This window comes from Chiloscyllium plagiosum, chromosome 9 (assembly GCF_004010195.1).
Source record: "Chiloscyllium plagiosum isolate BGI_BamShark_2017 chromosome 9, ASM401019v2, whole genome shotgun sequence".
In the NCBI taxonomy this organism is placed as follows: Eukaryota; Metazoa; Chordata; class Chondrichthyes; order Orectolobiformes; family Hemiscylliidae; genus Chiloscyllium; species Chiloscyllium plagiosum.
In genome coordinates, this window is record NC_057718.1 from 7,362,532 (window position 1) to 7,384,332 (window position 21,801).

A 21,801-nucleotide genomic window follows, 5' to 3' on the forward strand; every position below is an offset into this window, starting at 1 on the left:
TATGTCTCTGTCAAATCCCCCCTTAGCCTTCTTCTTTCCAATGAGAACAAGCCCACGTCTCTCAGCCTTTCCTCATAAGACCTTTCCTCCAGACCAGGCAACATCCTGGTAAATCTCCTCTGCACCTTTTCCAATGCTTCCACATCCTTCCTGTAATGGGGCGACCAGAACTGTACACAATATTCCAAGTGTGGCCACGCCAGCGTTTTGTATTGTTGCAGCATGATATTGTGGTTCCAGAACTCAATCCCTCTACGAATAAAACCTAACACACCGTATACCTTCTTAACAGTACTATCACCCTGGGTGGCAACTTTCAGGGATCTATGTACATGGACGCCAAGATCCCTCTGCACATCCACACTACCAAGAATCTTTCCATTGAGCCAGTACTCTGCCTTCCTGTTATTCTTCCCAAAGTGCATCACTTCACATTTAGCTGCATTGAACTCCATTTGCCACCTCTCAGCCCAATTCTGCAGTTTATCCAAGTCCCCCTACAACCTGTAACATTCTTCCAAATTGTCCACTACTCCACCGACTTTACTGTTGACTAATCCATCCACCTATGCCTGCGTCTAAGTCATTTATAAAAATGACAAACAGCAGTGGCCCCAAAACAGATCCTCGTGGCACACCACTAGTAGCTGACTCCAGACTGAATATTTTCCATCAACCACCACTCGCTGCCTTCATGCAGAAAGCCAGTTTCTATCCAAACTACTAAATCACCCTCAATTCCATGCCTCTGCATTTTCTCCATCAGCCTACCATGTGGAACCTTATCAAAGGCTTTACCACAGTCCATGTATACCACGTCAACTGCCCTACCCTATCTACATGCTTGGTCACCTTCTCAAAAAATTCAATGAGGTTTGTGAGACACGACCTGCCCTTGACGAAACCATGTTGACTATCTGAAATCAAATTGTTGCTTGCTCGATGATTATAAATCTTATCTCTTATAATCCTTTCCAAAACGTTTCTTACAACAGAAGTAAGGTTCATTGGTCTATAATTACCTGGGTCATCTCTGCTGCCCTTCTTGAACAAGGGCACAACATTTGCAATCCTCCAGTACTCTGGTACTAAACCTGTAGACAATGATGACTCAAATATCAAAGCCAACGGCTCTGCTATCTCCTCCCTAGCTTCCCAGAGAATCCTCGGATAAATCCCATCTGGCCCAGGGGACTTGTCTACTTTCACTCCTTCTAGAATTGATAACACCTGTGTGTAACTAACCTCAATCCTTTCTAGTCTAATCTCTCGTACCTCTTTCTTCTCCTCCATAATATTCTCCTTTTCCTGAGTGAACACCAATGAGAAATGTCCATTTTGCACCTCTCTGATCTCTACAGGGTCCACACTCAACTTCCCACTTCTGTCTTTGACTGGCCCTATTCCTACCGTAATCATCCTTTTATTCCTCACATACCTATAGAAAGCTTTAGTGTTCTCCTTTATTCTATTTGCTAAAGACTGCTTGTGTCCTCTCTTTGCTCTTCTTAACTCTCTCTTTAAATCCTTCCTAGCTGATCTGTAACTCTCCATCGCCTCATCTGTACCATCTTGCCTCATCAACACATAAGCCTCCTTCTTCTGTTTAACAAGAGATGCAATTTCTGTTGTAAACCACAGTTCCCTTACCTTACCACTTCCTCCCTGCCTGACAGGGACATACCTATCAAGGACATGCAATATCTGTTCCTTAAATTAGCTCCACATTTCCATTGTCTGCATCCCCTGCATTTTGCTACCCCATTCTATGCATCCTAATTCTTGCCTAAGTGCATTATAATTGCCCTTGCCCCATCGATAACTCTTGACCTGTGGCATGTCCCTATCCCTTTCTATCGCTAAACTAAACGTAACTGAATTATGGTCACTCTCTCCGAAGTGCTCACATACATCTAAATCAAACACCTGGCCTAGTTCATTACCAAGCACCAGGTCCATTGTGGCCTACCCTCTTGTCGGCCCTTCGACATACTGTGTCAGGAAATCCTCCTGTACATATTGGACAAAAACTGATCTATCCGACATACTAGAGCTATAGTCAACGTTGGGGAAGTTAAGTCCTCCATTATGACCACCCTGTTCCTTTCACTCCTACTCAGAATAATTTTGCTAATCCTCTCTTCCACCTCACTGGAACTCTGCGGAGGCCTATAAATAATTCCAAGCAGTGTGACCTCTCCTCTCCTGTTTCTAACCTCAGCCCACACGACCTCAGTAGACGAGTCCTCATCAAAAATTCTCTCAGCCACCGTTACGCTATTTTTGACTAACAAGGCCACGCCTCTCCCTCTTTTACCACCTTGCCTGTTTTTAATGAAAGATCGAAACCCTGGAACCTGCAACATCCATTCCGGACCCTGCTCTATCCATGTCTCCGAAATGGCCAGAACATCGACGTCCCAGGTACCTATCCGTGCTGCAAGCTCACCTACCTTATTTCGGATACTTCTGGTGCTGAAATAGACACACTTCAAACCAGCTTGCTGTCTGCCAGCACATTCCTGTGACCCTGAAATCTTGTCCCTGTCCTTCCTACTCTCATCCTCTTGGGCACTGCAACTACACCTCTGGTTCCCATCTATATATCCTCTGAAGTCTATAGATAGCCATAGGCTTCAGAGGATATATAGATGGGCTGGGCAGATGGGCTGATCAATGGCAAATGGAATTCAATTGGATAAATGTGAAGTGATGCACTTGGGCAAGACAAACAAGGCAAGGGAATACATGATGAACAGGTCGGACCCTGGGAAGCACTGAGGCTCCTTGATGTGCATGTCCACCAGTCCCTTAAGGAAGTGGGTCAGGCTGGTAAAGTGGTTAAGAAGGCATATGGTATATTTGCCTTTCTTAGCTGAGGCACAGAGTTGAGGAGCAGGGAGGTAGTGGTGGAACTGTATAAAACATTGGCTAGGCCACAGCCAGAGTATTTTGAGCACGTCTGGAATCCACTTTATAGGAAGGATGTGATAGCACTGGAGAGGGTCCAGAGGAGATTTACCAGCATGTTGCCTGGGCTGGAGAGTTTTAATTATGAAGAGAGAGATTGGACAGGCTGGAATTATTTTCCTTAGAGCACAGGACATAAGTTGATTAAATTGTATTGAATTTATTGTCTTTAGTGAAAAGCTGCGAGCAATACAGGCAGATCACAGAGTTAAGTAGCATAATAAGTACATAATAGGTAATCAGCGGTAAAAACAAAACCACAGGTACAGGGGAATGTTAAGAGTTTGTGAGTCCATTCAGTATTCTAACAACAGTAGGGTAGAAACTGTTTTGAAACCGGCTGGTGCATGTGATCAGGTTTCTGTACCTTGTCCCCGATGGTAGAGGTTGTAGAAAAACATTGCCAGGGTGGGATGGATCTTTGAGAATGCTGGCGGCCTTTCCAGGGATGACATGATTGAGATGTATAAAATTATGAGGGGCATAGATAGCAAGAGACTTTTGCCCTTGATGGAGGGATCAGTGAGCAGGGGGCACAGATTAAAGAGGTTTAGAGTGAATGTGATGAAAAATGTTTGTTCCCAGAGGTTGTGATAGGAATCTGGAGCTCACTGCTTGTAATGGTGGAAAAGGCAGAGGACCTCATAATGTATTCAAAATGTTCACTATGTTTCTGTCTCCACAGATGCTGCCAGACGTGCTGAGTTTCTCCAACCATTTCTGTTTAGTTTGTCTCCAGCATTCACAGTTCCTTGTGTTATATCAGATGTGAGACAAGGCTACAAGCAGGATGTATAGAGTTTGCAGTTAATGATTTGTATTAAGAGTTAATTAAGCAATTGAACAAACAAATGATGAACTGAAGTTCATTCAAAAAAGAGGCATTGCATGATGGATGAAAATAAAAAGTGTCTTACCCTGAATACAAAAGAAACAAAAACAGAGAAAGACTGACAGCCAAACTGGAACATAATTTGATTAATTAGTTTCACTAACCAGTGTGGTCATCAAAAATTCCCAAAAGAAGTTGGATGGACTGGAGGAAATGAACTTGCAGGTCCCCAGGGATAGTACAGGGGAATGAGGATAGGCCAGAATGGACTGAATTGGCCAAGATATCTGTACTGCAATGACCTCATGATGAATATTAAACCACAGTCAGAACAATGAAGCATTTGAATTCCAGGTTTTTGCTGATAAGTCATAGTACATTAGTTAGACCACAATTGGAATTCTTCTGTACAATTTTATTGCAGTGTTTCGATAGCAAGCTAAATGTTAAATGGAGGGTAATGGGGCTTCTTCTGCTTGAAATGAGAAAGCTGGGGTGTAATGTGGTAGAGGTCTTCAATATTATATGATGGTTTGATGAGGTAAATTATTTCTGCTCACAGGCAGGGGTGAAACTATAGGTCATAAACAAAAGGCAGCCAAGACAACACAGGAGAAATCTTGTCACCGGAGGGTGGTGAGAACATAGGGGTCAGCATGTAAACTAGTTGAGGTGAAAAGCTGGGACAGATTTAACTGGAATGGATGCCTGAAAGATAAAGGAGTGGAAGGATATTTTGATGGAATTGGAGAAGAAAATTAAGAGCCTTATATGGAGCAAAATATCAACATGAGCCTGTTGTGCCCAGTGGCTTTTTCTGCAGCGACGATATTTTGTAATGTATCACAGAGGCTGTGAACAACAGCAGTGTATCACTGTACTTAAAAAGATAAGATTAAACAAAATTCAGATCCTACCCTAGGGAAAGGGATTGAATGCACATCTTGGTACATAACAACTGTATGCTCCTATATGATGCTTCCGGTTAAAAGGCTCTGCATACTAGGCCTCTTTGAAATTCAGGCCTCGCAGAGCGCTTCCGGGGACATATCCAGGACACTCACACCAATCAACCCCACCGCCCTGTGGCCCAACATTTCAACTCTCCCTCCCCACTCTGCTGAGGACATGCAGGTCCTGGGCCTCCTTCACCACAGCTCCCTCACCACCCGACGCCTAGAGTAAGAACACTTCATCTTCCGCCTCGGAACACTTCAACCCCATGGCATCAATGTAGACATCACCAGTTTCTTCATTTCCCCTCCTCTCACCTTACCCCAGTTCCAACCTTACAGCTCAGCACCGCCCCCATGACCTGTCCTACCTGCCAATCTCCCTTCCCATCCATCTGCTCCACTCTCCTTTCTGACCTATCACCTCTATCCCCACCCCCATTCACCCATTGTACTCTTTGCTATATTCCCCCACCCTCCTCTCTGACCTATCACCTCCATCCCCACCACCATTTCTGCTCCTCGGATGCTGCCTGACCTGCTGTGCTTTTCCAGCACCACTCTGATCTCTCCTCTCTGAAATTCAGACAATGTTGAGGTGGACAACTTACGTCTTTTTCAAATTTCACCCTGTTTCACCACCCGCTCCTCAGCTTTCCAATACACATTCCTATTGAGTGAAGCTCTGTGCACTGAACCAAGAAGGCTGAGAAAGGCACAAAAGGGCTTAACGAGGAACATGCCCACTTACCACACCCACAGGGAATGCCAGCACAGCCAGTAGCCAATCTCGAAGAAAGATGAGTTTCCTGAGCTGTCTCTGCTGCTCTCGGTCGTCAGTGCCTTGAGTAAGGAGACTCGAGAGGTCTGTCAGGACACAGATTCCAAAGAACACCGTCTGTATTACCTGTTGAGCAAATGACACATGAGCTACTCACACACACAGTAAGGTTAACATTAGCTTTGATCAGTAGGATAGCGCCAGCATTAAATGATCCACTGAAGCCAAAGCTAATCAAGGCTGGGAGAGATTTGTAAAGGACAGCTGATTCCTGAAGTCAAAACTCCACCAGGAACTTAGAAATTCTTGTATAGTAAAATGCAACTAATCCCAAATTGGCCACCCATTATTCCAACCATGAGCAGGGTTAAGTTGTGAAGCCAGTGACTGGCATTTACAGTACGAAAGCTTCACTGATAACATCCTGTGTTGGTGCTTAGGTAGTCTGATACTGCAGTCAACGTGTCAATAGGATCGAGAATAAATTGTGGGTTCTGATGCAATATGGGTGAATTGCACAGTGTGACACTGAGGCACGTAAACTATCTCTAACACACTCTACAATTGTCACATGTAGACGGGGTGATTAGTAAGGTGATTACTTTTGAGTATCAGACTTGGGACATCATGTTAAGACATTGGTGAGGTCTCTTCTGGAGTACTGTGTGCAGTTCTGATCTCCCTGTTATAGGAGGAATATTATTAAATTGGAGAGGGTTCAGAAAAGATATACCAGAAAGTTGCCCAGAATGGAAGGTTTGAGTTATAAGGAGAGGCTGGATAGGCTGGGACTTATTTCACTGGAGTGTAGGATGTTAAGTGGTGACCTTACAGAGATTTATAAAATAATGAGGGTCTAGATAAGGTAAATGGCAGGTGCTTTTTCCCTAGAGAAGGGATTTCAAGACTAGGGGACATTTTTAAGGTAAGAGGAGAAAGATTTAAAGAAGACATGAGGGGCAGTATTTTCATGCAGAGAATGGTTAGTGCGTGGAAGAAACTTCCAGAGGAAGTGGTGGATGTGTGTGCAGTTACAACGTTTGAAAGACATTTGGATAAGTACATGGATATGGGCCAGGAACAGGCAGGTGGGGCTAGTTTAGTTTAGGATTATCATCAGCATGGACTGGTTGGGCTGAAGGGTCTCCTTCTATGTTGTATGACTCCCGGACTCTAACTTACCTCAGTACAGGAAGTGGGAATGACAGCCAACCTTCCCACTCCTAAACAGAAACAGAAATTGCTGGAGAAACTCAGCAGATCTGGCAGCGTTTGTGAAGAGAGAGTACAGTTAATGTTTTGTGCCCAGCGACTCTTCTTCTTCCCATCCCTAACCCTTATTCAGTGACCAATGCATGTCCACACTTCAGGAAGAATTTGTGTTTGAATTTTAGGAGGTGCCATGGTCATCCTTGGCAATGCTGCCCTGATGGTACTGAGTGTTTCTGAAGAATGGCCATTTTCCGGGTACTTGGTGCTGCCAATAAGAACATCTTGCTTTGTTCAGCAGAGGAGGCAAGGACAGAACATATTAGAACATAGAACATAATCCCTTCGGCCCCCACGTTATGCCAGCCTTTTATCCTACTTTAAGATCAGACTAACCTAGATACCCTACATTGTACTATTATCCAAGTCCCTATCCAAGAGTTGTTTTAATGTCCCTAATGTATCTGACTGCTGGCAGTGCATTCTATGCACCCACCACTCTCTGTGTAAAGAACCTGCCTCTCTAATCTCCCCTAAACTTTCCTCCAGTGACCTTAAAATTATGCTCCTTCATGATAGCCATTTCTGCACTGGGAAAATGTCTCTGGCTATTCACCCTATGTGTGCCTCTCAACATCTTGTACACCTCGATACTGTTTTAGGTAACGAGAAATGGAAAATGCTGAAAATCCTCAGCAGCTCTCGCAACATCATTGGAGAGATAAACAGAGTAATGGTTCAGGTCCAAAACCTTCCATCATAATCCAGGCTCACCCTCCAATTGACTGCACTTGCCACCTCATGTGCACTCAGTGCTTAAATCTGCGCATTCCTGTTTCCTGCCTCAAACTTATCGAACCCTGGAAAGAATGTTAGTTCTACAGGCGATGACCATTCAGCCCATCAAAGCCATATCGGCTCTCTGTTGCGCAATCTAGTCAGTCCCATTCATCAGATCTATCCCCACAACAAGTCAACTTTCCTTTCATACCCATCCAATTTTCTTTGGATATTGTCAGCTCTTCCATCGTACTCATTGGCAGAAAATTCCAGATCATTGTGGTGTAATCCCAACTGATGGTAATGCCAGACAGGTCAGATCCCAAAAGGAAATCTGGCTCAATAGCCAGAGGTTTTATTTTCACACTTGGTTACTGCACTGGTCGGTCACTGAGCATATTTACAACAGGAACAAAAACTATTTTGTACTATCCTAGATTGAGCTGAAACAGTCTTGTTAGAATTCTTAGAAATGACAATTCAACTTGTTTACTCTCAACAATGACCTTACAGATATTTAAACCCCAGTGAAGGGCTATCTTTTTCTGATTTGAAGGTCTTTGTTCAGTGGTACAGCTGTGCTTGGTTTCTTTCTGGCAAACATCTGCATTCACCCAATTATAACACTGCCAGTTTAATGTCCCTTAATGAAACTTTTAAATAATCCACTAACACAATTCACTTCTTTCCTAACATAGAGTCAAGTACGATTCCTTAAACCTCTCTTTCCCAGTCTTTGTTTTTGGAGCTTTCTCAGGATGTTTCTCCTGAACTGACTGTAATGGAGACTGCAAAACTGTATTGTTGCTCTTAAGAGTCTTTTTCTCCCTGAATAACCTTCTTCTGTCTGAAATAAAACTGCACATGCACTGTACTTCTGAATGGTTCTCTCTTGCTAAAGGGAAGCTGTTCAATCACTCCATCCTTTGCCAAAGGATATCTTTTTGCTAGGCAACAGCTGGATATTTTTCTAACTTTACTCTTTGTTTTATCAAGTAATAAACTATTCCTTTCAAGGATATTTGTTTACAGCCTCACTTAAATTTCCAGACACCTAGTGCATGAACATAATTTAAAATTTAAAATACGCTTTTTTCCTTCCAGACCCATACAACATAGAAACACAAGTCGAATTTAAAACCAAGTATTGTTTTGTCTACTTTAGCTCCCAAGTTTAACAACAATGATAATAGGGCGTAATGATCCTTCATCATAAGGACCACTCATTGAAATTACCTCACTTATCGCTTGGTATATAGTCCTTTCACCATCAGTTAATTGTCTCTACCCTATCCAAACCTGTCACAATCTGCCCTTCAGCTGCTTCTACTCCAAAGAGCATAAAATAATGAAGTGCGTGACGAGAAGTGTCATAGAGTCATGGAACACAGAAACAGGGGGAGGAGTGGTGCAGCCAATGTGTAGGAGAGATGTTAGGAAGCACTTTGATACAAAAAGAGGTTTGGAACTCTCTTCCAGTAATGGCAGTGGATGCTGAATCAGTTGTTCAGTTTAAATCTGACATCGCTTTTTTTTAAGCAAAGGTGTTAAGGGCTATGGGCTAAAGTCAGGGAGTTAGGCCACGGATCAGCCATGATCTCATTGAATGGTGGGACAGTCTCGAAGGGCTGAATGGCCAACTCCTGTTCCCAGAATGCAACGCAAACATTAGAACGTTCAGAACTCCAAGCTTTTAAAACAGGAGTGTGTGGTCCTTTTTGCCCTACATCTAATCCTAGCAAAACCATACATCTCAAAAGGTAAGGTTGCAAATTTCTAAATATGTAGACTGGAGGCCTGATGAAATACCTACACTGAGACCATCATCAAGTCTCCCTTTATTTTCAAGTGCACAGTACATGGGCTCTGACCAGCCAGCTCAGAGCCACTCCCAAGATCGAGGAGGTTCTCTGAATTTCTTAGGCAAAAGTGAGGACTACAGATGCTGGAGATCAGAGTGGTCCTGGAAAAGCACAGCAGGTCAGGCAGCATCCGAGGAGCAGGAGAATCAATGTTTCGGGCAAAAGCCCTTCATCAGGAATGAGGCCGGGAGCCTCTGGGGTGGAGAGATAAATGGGAGGGAGGGAGGTGGGGCTGGGGAGAAGGTAGTTAAGAGTACAATAGGTGGATGGAAGTGGGGGTAAAGGTGATAGATTGGGGGAGGATGGAGCGGATTGGTGGTAGGGGTGATTGACAGGTGAAACAGGTCATGAAGATGGTGCTGAGCTGGAAGGTTGGAACTGGGGTAAGGTGGGGGGAGGGGAAATGAGGAAACTGTTGAAGTCCACATTGATGCCCTGGGGTTGAAGTGTTTCGAGGCGGAATATGAGGAGTTCTTCCTCCAGGCGTCGGGTGGTGAGGGAGTGGTGATGGAGGAGGCCCAGGACCTGCATGTCCTTGGCAGATTGGGAGGGGGAGTTGAAATGTGCGGCCATAGGGCGGTGGGGTTGATTGGTGCGGGTGTCCCGGAGATGTTCCCTAAAGCGCTCTGCCAGTCCAGTCTCCCCAATGTAGAGGAGACTGCATCGGGAGCAACGGATACAATAAATGACATTGGTGGATGTGCAGGTGAAACTCTCTGAATCTCTTGCTTATATCTGTCAGCCAGGGCTCCCTGATTGAGCCCAGTTAATAACCCCAGTCAAAAATCTCATAGTCAATGAGATCCACATGCTCCTGGTTCCTATCATTGCTATTAAATTATAGGGAGAGGCTGAATAAGCTGTGGCTTTTTTCCCCGGGAGTGTCAGAGTCTGAGGAATTACCTGATAGAGGTTTATAAAATCATGACTGACATGGATAGGGGAGTCCAGAATTAGAGGGCATCGACTTAAGGTGAGAGGGGAAAGATATAAAAGGGACCTCAGGGGCAAATATTTCCTGCAGAGGGTGGTGCGTGTATGGAATGAACTGCCAGAGGAAGTAGTGGAGGCTGGTACAGTTGCAACATTTAAAAGACATCTCGATGGGTATATGAATAGGAAGGATTTAGAGGGATATGGGCCAAATGCTGGCAAATGGGACTCGGTCAGGTTCGTTTGTCTGGTCGGTGTGGACGAAGAGTTTGTTTGAGTGAGAGGTTAAAATGAACCTTTACCTGCAGTAAATCTAAAATAGCAACCCAATCCAACTAACCAAAAAGAGGTTCCATAATTTAGTTACAGACATAGATGGGAGTCCAAAGCCCAAGTGAAGCCTTAGCCAGTGGATTTGACACTTCACAGAGAAGAACAGCCCAAGTTTTTTTTCAGGAACACTGAAAGATTTATGACACCAAACCAAATAAGGAGGTAAAATACAAGACAATCACAAGCTGGACAAAGAGGCAAGGAATGTCTTGAAGGAGAAAGTCGAAAATCACACAACACTGGGTTATAGTCTTAACAGGTTTATTTGGAATCTCGATTATCCGAAGGACATGCGCGGGGAGTATTTCGTTCGGTTAATCGAATCCTGGATAATTGATGTTGGATAACATGCATTGGGACCTTGTGATCTTGTTCAGATAATCGGAAATTTAGTTTTTCGAATGCTGGATAATCAAGGTTCCTCTGTACAAGCTTTCGGAGCGATGCTCCTTCGTTAAGTAGCTAGTGCGGCAGGATCATAGGGCATGAAATTTATTGTAAAAGATCAAAGTGTCATACAACTGATGCGATGTATTGAACAAACCGAGATTGCTGTTAGATTTTCAATTACTCAGAATGGGGATACAGGTTTCGATTCATTAATATGTAAATATGTAAATATTAATCTGAGCTGCCAGAGGAAGTGGTGGAGGCTGGTACAATTGTAGCATTTAAGAGGCATTTGGATGGGTATAGGAATAGGAAGGATTTGGGAAGATATGGGCCGGGTGCTGCCAGGTGGGACTAGATTGGGTTGGGATATCTGGTCAGCATGGACAGGTTGGACCGAAGGGTCTGTTTCCATACTGTACATCTCTATGACTCTAATCAATCAAAACCTGCATCCCCATTCTAAGTGATTTAAGACTTAACACAATTTAGGTTTGTTCAGTACATCTCCTCAGTTGTATGACATTTTGATCTTTCACTATAAATTCTGTGTCCTATGATCCTGCAGTGCTCCGAAAGCTTGTAATTCCAAACAAACCTGTTGAACTATAACCTGGTGTTATGCGATTTTTAACTTTGTCCACCCCAGTCCAACACCGTCACCTCCACGGCATTAAAGGGGAAAAGTGAGGTGGAGAGGCAGGGTATTCCAGAACTTTGGGTCCCAAGCAATTGAAAGATCAAAGTGTCATACAACTGAGGAGATGTACTGAACAAACCTAGATTGTGTTAAGTCTTTAATCACTTAGAATGGGGATGCAGGGCTTGATTGATTAGAGTCACAGAGATGTTCAGCATGGAAACAGACCCTTCGGTCCAACCCATCCACTACTGAAGAAACAGCAAGAAGGAGTTCGCAAGAGATCTGAATGAGAAAAATACTATCTTGGAGGGGGCTGTGTGCTGGAGGGAGGTAGAGAAGCAGAGGGGGGTAATGGAAGGATTTGAAAATGAAGACGTATAAAATTCTAACAGGACTAGACAGAGTAGATGCAGACAGAATGTTCCCGATGGTGCTGTGTCCAGAACTGGGAATCACAGTCTGAGGATTCGGGTGGACAATTCAGAACAGAGATGAGGAGACATTTCGTCACCCAAAGAGTGGTGAGCCTGTGAAATTCATTACCACAGGAGGTAATTGATGCCAAAACATTGAGTGTATTTAAGAGGCTGCTAGATTTAGCACTTGGGGTGAACGGGATCAAAGGCCATGGGAGAAAGCAGGATTAGGCTATTGAGTTGGATGGTCACTCATGTTGGTGATGAATGGTGGAGCAGGCTCAAAGGGCTGAATGGCCTCCTTCTGCTCCTATCTTCTAAGTTTCTACATTTAAGGCGGGAATTTTAAAATTAAGTCATTGCCTAACCAGGAGCCAATGTAGGTCAATGAGCTCAGATTTAATCAGGGATCGGAAATTGGTGCAAGTTAAGACACAGGCTACAGAGCTTTGGATGGCTGCAACTTTATGGAAGATAAAATGTGGAAGATCAACCATTCACAGGAGAAGTGTGTGAAAACCAGGGGCCCATATGGGAAGCAGGAGTATCCCCGTGGATATTACAAGAATAGGGTATGTCCTTGCCTTGTTTCCTGTCCACAATCAGGTATTTGCCACTGACTATGGACCTCCACCCTTGCCAGTCAGTGTGTGTCCTCAGAGACAGTGTGTCCTGGAAAGCAGCAGTGAGATATTTGCTTGCTGGACTGGGTTCCTACTGCATTGCACATGAGCAAAACAGATTGAAATGAGACACAATATCCGAAAGAGCCTCCCCAGTTACAGTTATAAGATGCGCAGAAGTTATACATTGAGAACATTACCTGCCACATGATCTCAGTAAGACAGCAGTAAGGTGAATGCATTCAGCTTTTTAAATATAATTTTTGCACATTGTAATTCAATTGCTTGAATAATAATGATTTCCAATCAAAAATCCAAACAGCAGCTTTCCTTCTAACATGTTTTTTAAAATTTATTCATGGGATGAGTGTATCACTGGTTCGGCCAGCATGTATTGCTAAGCCCTAAAATGCCCCCAGTAAAGAGTCAACCATTTTGCTGTGGGCTTGGAGTCAAATGTAGGCCGGACCAGGTAAAGATGGCAGTTTCCTTCCCGAGAGGGCTTCAGTGAACCAGATGAGTTGTTTCTCCACTCTCCTGATAACTGGCAATGGATTCATGGTCATCATTAGACTCTTAATTCCAAATTTTTATGGAATTCACAATCCACCATCTGCTGTGGCAGGATTCAAACACAGGACATTATCTGACTCTCTGGAATTACAGTTCAGTACTAATACCACGAGGCTGTGACCTCCCCAAGGCTGGGTCTTAAAGGCTGCATTTTTAATCAGTAAAGGAGTCAAGAGTTATTGTGAGAAGTCAGGAAAGTGCATTTGAGGATGATCAGATCAGCCATGACCTCATTGAATGGCAGAGCAGGCTCAATGGGCCGAATGGCTTATATCTGTTCCTACACCTTGTGATCTAAAGTCAGCAGATCATGCACTGGATTGATCAATTGCCTCGAACCCATCAAAATAGTTGCGGAAACTAATTGGGTCACCGCAGTCTCGATAGTATCGTCTACTAGGGAAGAAGGAGGAATGCGTGATGCTGTTGTCATCCTCCAGTCTACCATTAGCAGGAAAGATATCTATTTGTAAGACAAATGTGCTTTCACCACTGGGAACAGCTTTTAAAGTACAGGTGGAGGAACAGATGGGTCTGTCTGGGAGACAGGCACTACCGAAGCAGATAATGTGACAGAGCAATACCCTTTACAATCTTACTGCAAAACCTGGACACCAGATATTTAACAGCTTGCGGATTGGGTTGGGAAAGGATTCCAGAAGCTCTTTGGGTAAGTGCAGCAAGGGAGTGTTTTTGTACAAGGGGCAAAAGGCGATAGTTATACAGGATAAAAGGTCTAATTCCTTTGGATACACCCTCGGCCTTCCCTATTCTCAATGTTTTATTCTTGATGAATATATAATCTATGTTTCATTAAGATGCACAGTGAGTTACTATGGTCACTGACATATAGGTATGAGCTGCCTCCTGATTTGTTAAACATGAATCCCACAATTCTTCATTTTTGAGCTGATAGAGAATCAGTTGGCACAAGTCGGAGGCCTAGAGATGGGTCTTGAAGATTTCAAGTGATGGGGCTGTGACAATATGTTTGGTAACTTGATCTATTGTGGGATTGTCCAAGGGAAGAGACATTGTTGATACATTGTCTTGGAAACAAATGGTCTTTGTCATTTGTATGGATGACTAGCTTGTGTTTACTCATTGGTGGAGGGAACCTGGTACCTGTTTCTGCCAATTCCCACTCGCGCAGTCCATATTTTATATTTTTTTCAGACAGTGTGTTCCAGATCCCAGTAACTCGCCATGTTAAAAGGGTTAGTTTGGTTTCTCTTGGCAATTCCTAAATCTGTGTTCTCCCTCGACCCTTTTATATTCTCAGTATTAGTGAGGATCTGGGTGGGGTGGCACTGGGTGGCAATGTAGATCCTTTTTTTGGAGCAGAGGTAGAGCTGGGAGAAAGCCCTTGATCTATAATTACACAAAAAGGAACTAATTGATACCTCCACCTTGTTTTGGAGTGAGGTTTGGCATGCTCACCAAGGACTTTGTCTTCAGTTGCCCCAATTTGATTTGATTTGATTCAATTTGATTGACTATTGTCACATGTACCTAAGTACAGTGAAAAGTTTTGTTTGTGTGCAGTACAGGCGGAACATAGCATACAAGGACAGGCAGATCACAGGGTGCTTAGACAGAGCAAGGCATACAAAGTTATGGCTGCACAGGAGATTCACAAGGTCAACTTTAGATTTGAAATTTGAGACATCCATTCAGCAGTCTAACAATAGTGGGGAAACACTGTTTTATGAACATGTTGGTATGTGTGTTTAAGCTTCTGTATCTTCTGCCTGATGGAAGAGGTTAGAAGAGACTATTACCGGGGTGGGAGGGGTCTATGATGAGTTTGGCAGCCTTTCTGTGGCAGTGAGCTGTTAGCACTGCTGCCTCACAGCACCAGTGTCCCAGGTTCGATTCCAGCCTCGAGCAACTGCCTGTGTGGAGTTTGCTCATTTTCCCCGTGTCTGCGTGGGTTTCCTCCAGGGGCTCCGGTTTTCTCCCACAGACCAAAGATGTACAGGTCAGGTGAATTGGCCATGCTAAATTGCCCATAGTGTTAGGTGCATTAGTCAAAGGGAAATGGGTCTGGGTGGGTTACTCTTTGGAGGGTCAATGTGGACTGGTTGGGCAAAGGGCCTGTTTCCACACTGTAGGGAATCTAATCTAATCGAAATGGAGTCCATGGATGGAAGGTTGGCTTCCGTGATGGTCTGGGCTGTGCACACAACCTTCTGTAAGTTTCTTATGATCCTGGGCAGAGCAGTTGCCATACCAGGCTGTTATGCACCCAGACAGTATGCTTTCAATGGGGCATCTGTAAAGATTGGTGAGGGTCCTTATAGGCATGCTGGATTTCCCATGCCTCCTGAGGAAGAAGAGGCATTGTTGTGCCTTCTTGACCGTTGCATCTACATGGGAATTCCAGGACAGATTGTTTGTTACCATCAGTCCTAGGGCCTTGGCACTCTCCACCCCCTCCACCTCAGTCCGTTGATGTAGATATTCCGGTTTGCACTCAAGGGGAAGAATAGTCACCCTTTCCACTGATTCTACATCATTATAACACAAAATGGCAACTGACGTCCTAGGAACATCACGGTGTGCTGACTTGCATAATTTAATAAGATTCATGAGTTGTTTCAGGTCGCATCAGTGCCCCTTCGGATGCCCTTAATAAATTGGTAGCCGGTATGACCATTCAGGGAACAGAAGTCCAGCCTGCTCTCTGCTTTTTTGACCCTTTCCCATTCCAGATGGGACAGACACAATTGAAGGTAGCCCACGTCCCTCGAGTCACTGTGAATAGGAAGCCTTCCATTCAGTTTGTTTCCACAGTTCCTGATGAAGGGCTTTTGCCCGAAACGTCGATTTTACTGCTCCTCGGATGCTGCCTGAACTGCTGTGCTCTTCCAGCACCACTAATCCAGAGACTGCCTGGGACAATGCATACCTTGCACGCTGAAAATACTCAGCAGTTGTCTCCTTCATTGGGTTCTTCATTGTTTATTTAACAAGAAATGAAATAGATACAATTTTCCCTGAAGGAAATCATTCCCTCCACTATTACAGTTTCAGGACATTGCTCATACAAAGTGTCATCCATCTGAAGGCTCTTACCATTATGAGGTACTCTGGCTCAGTGATTAGCACTGCTGCCTCACCGCATCAGATACCTGGGTTCGATTCTAGCCTCAGGTGACTGTGTGGAGTTTACACATTCTCCCCGTGTCTGTGTGGGTTTCCTCCGGGTGCTCTGGTTTCCTCCCACAGTCCAAAGATGTGCAGGTCAGGTGAATTGGCCATGCTGCATTATCCATAGTGTTATGTGCATCATTCAGAGGGAAATGGGTCTGAGTGGATTACTAGTTGGAGGCTCGGTGTGGACTGGTTGGGCCAAATGGCCTATTTCCACACTGTAGCGAATCTAATCTAAGTAAAAAATTCAGAATTCATTTCAATGAAGACCAGCCTTAAATGGATGAAGTCTCCCTGGCTGAGCTCATTACTTGAAGGGAAAGCAATGGTCTTGTGATATTTTTGCTGAACTATTAATCTGGAGACTCAGATAACATTCTGGGGACCTGGGTTCAAATCCTGTCATGGCAGATGGTGGAATTTGAATTCAATGAAAAGGAATGATTGGAATTAGAGTCTAATGATGACCATGCAAAACATTGCCTGTTTTTGGAAAAGCCCATCTGGTTCACCAATGTCCTTCAGGGAGGGAAACTACTGTCATGTGACTCCAGACTCAATGCAATGTGGTTGACACTTAACTGCTCTCTGGGCAATTAGGGATAGGCAATAAATGCTGTCCTGGCCAGGTACGCCCTCATCCCATGAATGAATAAAAAAAGCTACAGTTGGTGGAATATAAATAATAGGCTCTGATTCTCACGCAACTAAAGAAGAGAGGGAAGAATTTCTACAATTTTGTTTGCCAGACATTGAATACAAATAGAAATAGGCAACTATTGATTTCTTCACCAAGAGGGGAATTCACCCTAGTTGCCCTTGAGAAGGTGGTGGTGAGCTGCCTCTGAAGGAAAATAGCACAAGAGTTTATAATATGTTTGATTTTGTGATTCTCCTGATAAGCACCCTTGGGATGTGTTTCAATTCCAAATGCTATGTCAAAGCAAGCTGTTGTTGTTGTAGTACAACTGAGAGATCAATTCTATGTCAAAAGGCATGTTTTTATAAAACAGCTTTGGGGAATTATGACCCAAATTCTGCACAATGTCCAGATGCATTGCATTTGTTTGAACGAAGAGATTAAGCAACCAGCAGACTAGCATCTGTTGCCAACTGCAACAGGATAAAGTTTTAAATGAGGGCTCATGTGGTAGTGTTAGTATCCCTGTCTCTGAGCTAGGAGGCCTGAGAATGCGAATCTGAGCAAAGTGTTTGGAGAACTAGACTAATCACATTCTATATAAAATATGAACTGGACAAGTGGGAATTGGCAGAAACAGGCACCAGGTTCCCTCTACCAATGAGTAAACACAAGGTAGTCATTCATACAAATGAAAAAGACCATTTGTTTCCAAGACAATGTATCAACAATGTCTCTTCCCTTGGACAATCCCACAATAGATAAGTTACCAAAAAAAATGGTCACAGTCCCCTCACTTGAAATCTTCAAGACCTATCTCTCGGTTGTTTCACTTTAAAAGTTTTGATGAATAGGACAACCATCTCAAAGGGTCATCATCACTGAGAGAAACATTGGTGAAATAATTCCATAGAGGTCGACATCCTGTCACCAAGTCACCCTTTATTTACACGTGTGTAGTACATGACAATGACCCAGCTCCTCAAGTGAGCAGAACCCCAGACACTCCTGTTTATTTTTTTTTCTCATCTTACAAGGAAAAGTCCGTGACACTGGTCCAGCTCCCTCAGAGCCAGCTCTCAGAGTAAACATCACCTGTAACACTCCTGTTCATTTTCTTTTGCTTTGTTTTTGTTACCCCCACACTGCCACCTAATTGCGGTAGTGCTTATTATTTTCCCCAGCTCCCATGTTGTGTGTGTGAAGGTGACACTCCTGTTTATATCTGTCAGCCTGGGCTCCCTGATTGGACCAGGTTAACATCCCTAATCAGGAAACTCATACTCAATGAAGTCTCCCTGGCTGAGCTCATTACTTGAAGGGAAAGCAATGGCCTTGTGGTATTTTTGCTGAACTGTTAATCTGGAGACTCAGATAATGTTCTGGGGACCTGGGTTCAAACCCTGTCATGGTAGATGGTGGAATTTGAATTAAATGAAAAAAAATGTCTGGAATTAAAGTCTAATGATGACCTGCTTTTGGAAAAGCCCATCTGGTTCACCAATGTCTTTCAGGGAGGGAAACTGCTGTCATGTGACGCCAGACTCACTGCAATGTGGTTGACACTTAACTGCTCTCTGGGCAATTAGGGATGGGCAATAAATGCTGTCCTGGCCAGGTACGCCCTCATCCCATGAATGAATAAAAAAAAGCTACAGTTGGTGGAATATAAATAATAGACTCTGATTCTCACGCAACTAAAGGAGAGCGAGAAAAGAATTTCTACAATTTTGTTTGCCAGACATTGAATATAAATAGAAATAGACAGCTATTGATTTCTTCACCAAGAGAGGAATTCACCCTAATTGCCCTTGAGAAGGTGGTGGTGAGCTGCTCTCTTAAGCCACTGTAGTCTGTGTGCTCTAGATAGATACACAATGCCATTGGATGTGGAAGGTGTTTCAGGATTTTGACTGAGCAACACTGAAGGAATGAGGATATATTTCCAAGTCTGGATGGTAAATGGCTTGAAGAGGAACTTGCAGTTGGTGGTTAGGGTTAGGGGTAGGGTGAGCAAGGGCTATCCTATTCAACTGCTGCCATCGTCCTTCTACGTGGTAGAAGTTGTGAGCTTGGGAGGTGCTGTCAATGGAGCATTGGTGGGTTGTAGCTGTGCATCTTGTGGATGGTACACACTGCTGCAACTCTATGACATTGAAGTCAGCAGATGTGTCTGAATCAAGTGGGCTACCTCGACCTAAATAGTGTCAATCTTCCAAATTGTTGTCAGAACTCCACTAGACCGTGGAACAGAGAAGAATGAGTTTATCAGTTTTGGAAAGAAGATCATTGACCACAAACTTTAACTCTGTCTCTCTCTTCACAGATGCTGCCAGAATTACTGAGCATTTACAACAAATTCGATCTTTATTTTTTGCATATTTCCAGCAGCTGTAAGGTTTGCTTTGACAGCAGAGTGGGGCATGACGGAATGTATGTTCTGTTCAGATGCGGGAGGAGATTCGATGGGGTTTTTGAGAACATGCCTGTTTTGAACTTGGAACAGTTTGACCTGAAAAACATATTGAAGATTTATAATGAAATGCTTCACTTCCCTGTAACAAGTCAGAAGTGACTGGTAAACTGATAAAATCAAGTGAGTTCAGCCAGTCTATGGAAGAAAAACCTCATTAGAACTAACTTATTAATTTTGAAAAAGTCAGATAAATTCTCCTTACATTTCTTGAAGTTAACTTTAATATAATTATGCAGTGTGTACTTATGCAGTATCATAAATTGTCATATGAAAAATGTTTAAAAATTGGCATTTTGCAGTAAATGTTCAGATTTATAAAGACTTGACATCAATGCTGTCACTTAGCACCGTGGCTACCCAGCAGCTAGTGAATAAATAAGCCAGAAGCAAGCATGCATTGACATGCGGGAGCCTTATAGGGATTGTACAGGGCATCAGGGAGTCACGCACAGTGAAGGGAAATTGGAGAGAATATTGCCCAAGATACCCAGATCAGAAAAACAGTACAACTGAATGTGCTGCCAAACATCAACAAGAACTTACACTCACAGAACACCCTTAAACCAAACATTGCTAAAAAATGTGCTTTTTGTCTTGGATGCAACAGGACAGGGATGCAAGAAACCAGGCACCGGGTTATAGTCCAACACGTTTATTTGAAATCACTCTTGAAAGAGCAGTATTCTGAAAGCTTGAGATTCAAATAAACCTGTTGGACTATAACTTGGTGTTGTGTGATTTCTGACTTTGGACCATGGTTGGCATGGAAATACCAAAGTATCTTTTAACTGTCAATCTTCGCTTGATAACTAACCTCAGACTAGGCAGGTAGAATCTGATTGGTCAGGATGTCGCCACAGGGAGTGCTGCAGAGATTGGCAGTTCCTATAATCCTTTTCCAATGAACGTGATGAAATGTGTATACAGAGTCCTTTTATCTGCACAGGACAGAGTCCCTAATGTGAGAAAACATGTCACCACTGACAAACGCAGATGAAATACACAGTGGTCCTAACTGATAATCTTACTTTTAACATCATGCGATATCCCAGAATCCCTGACAGAAGAGTCATCAATCAAGATTTGACAGTGAGTCACCACTGGTAAAATTAGGACAAGGGACCAAAAGCATGGTCAATTTACAGAGATAATTTTGGTGACATCGGTTAACTGCAAAGAACTGTAGACGCCGAAAATCTGAAACAAAACCAGAAATTGTTGGAGAAACTCAGCAGGTCTGGCAACAACTGTGAGAGAGAAGTGGAGTTGACATTTTGAGTCCAGTGACCCTTCTTCAGAACTGATAGTAGCTATTGCAGAGACATTGCAATTGATGGAGGAGGGAGTAATTAAAAGGTGGACAGATTTAGGGAGATTTCAGAGAATCAGACATGAACAGCACTGAACTTCATTTGATCCTGCAGACAGAAAGGAAATAGGATAGAAACGATTCTCAGAGGGAAAAGGTATAATTTTACAATGATCAGTCCCGCTAGTGATAAATCTTATCTTTGGATTATGAAAATCTTTTCAAATATTATGCACCATTTTTTTCCCATTGATTATGTAGACTACGTGGCCAGATTTTCAGTGGGTGAGTTTTCCTCTTGGCAGGGTATTCACAACAGGAACCTACAGTAACTTTTCCAACAACAAGAATCTAAGTAGCAGGCAGTGACAAGTGAGATACCACAGGCAGACCCAACTATTCACAATGTACATCAGGGAACTAAATGTAATAACAGCAAGGTTACACACAGCACAAAGCTGGGTGGGATGGTGAGCTGTGAGGAGGATGTGGGGGAGGGGGGGTGGGCCTCAGTGTGAATTAATCAAGTTGAGTGAGTGGGTAAATGCATGGCAGATGAAGGAGGAGGAGACAGATCTAGTTCAAAGGCCGAAAGGGACCAAAAGGTCTGAGGAGAAAGCAGCAACAAGGTACTACATTGGATGATCAGCCAAGATCATATTGAATGGCAAAGCACTTTTGAAGGGCTGAATGGCCTACTCCTGTTACTATTTTCTATGATGAAATGTAAGATTATCTATTTCTGGTAACAAAATCAGAAAGACTTATTACTATCTGAAAGGTGATAGGTATGGAAAGGGAGAGGTGTAAATTGATCTGGGTATCCTTATACACCAATCGCTGAAGGTAAGCATTACAGAGTTGCAGGCAGCGAAGAAGGTAAGTAATATGTTGGCCTTTTTAGCAAGAGGATTTGTGTACA

At 43.4% G+C, this 21,801-nt stretch overlaps 1 protein-coding gene across 7 annotated transcripts in view; it reads right to left on the reverse strand.

Annotated features, from left to right (window-relative positions):
- The window catches only part of aig1 (androgen-induced 1 (H. sapiens)), a 172,248-nt gene that overhangs the window by 78,617 nt on the left and 71,830 nt on the right, over positions 1-21,801 (reverse strand). For 4 of the 7 annotated variants that reach the window (XM_043695322.1, XM_043695320.1, XM_043695321.1 and 1 more), the window contains one exon: positions 5,507-5,662. In XM_043695322.1, the coding sequence (XP_043551257.1) occupies positions 5,507-5,662 (156 nt within the window). Of the gene's footprint in view, positions 1-5,506; positions 5,663-18,713; positions 19,607-20,384; positions 20,509-21,801 lie in introns of those variants that run through there. The other 3 variants (XM_043695326.1, XM_043695324.1, XR_006312423.1) reach the window with 3 other exon arrangements.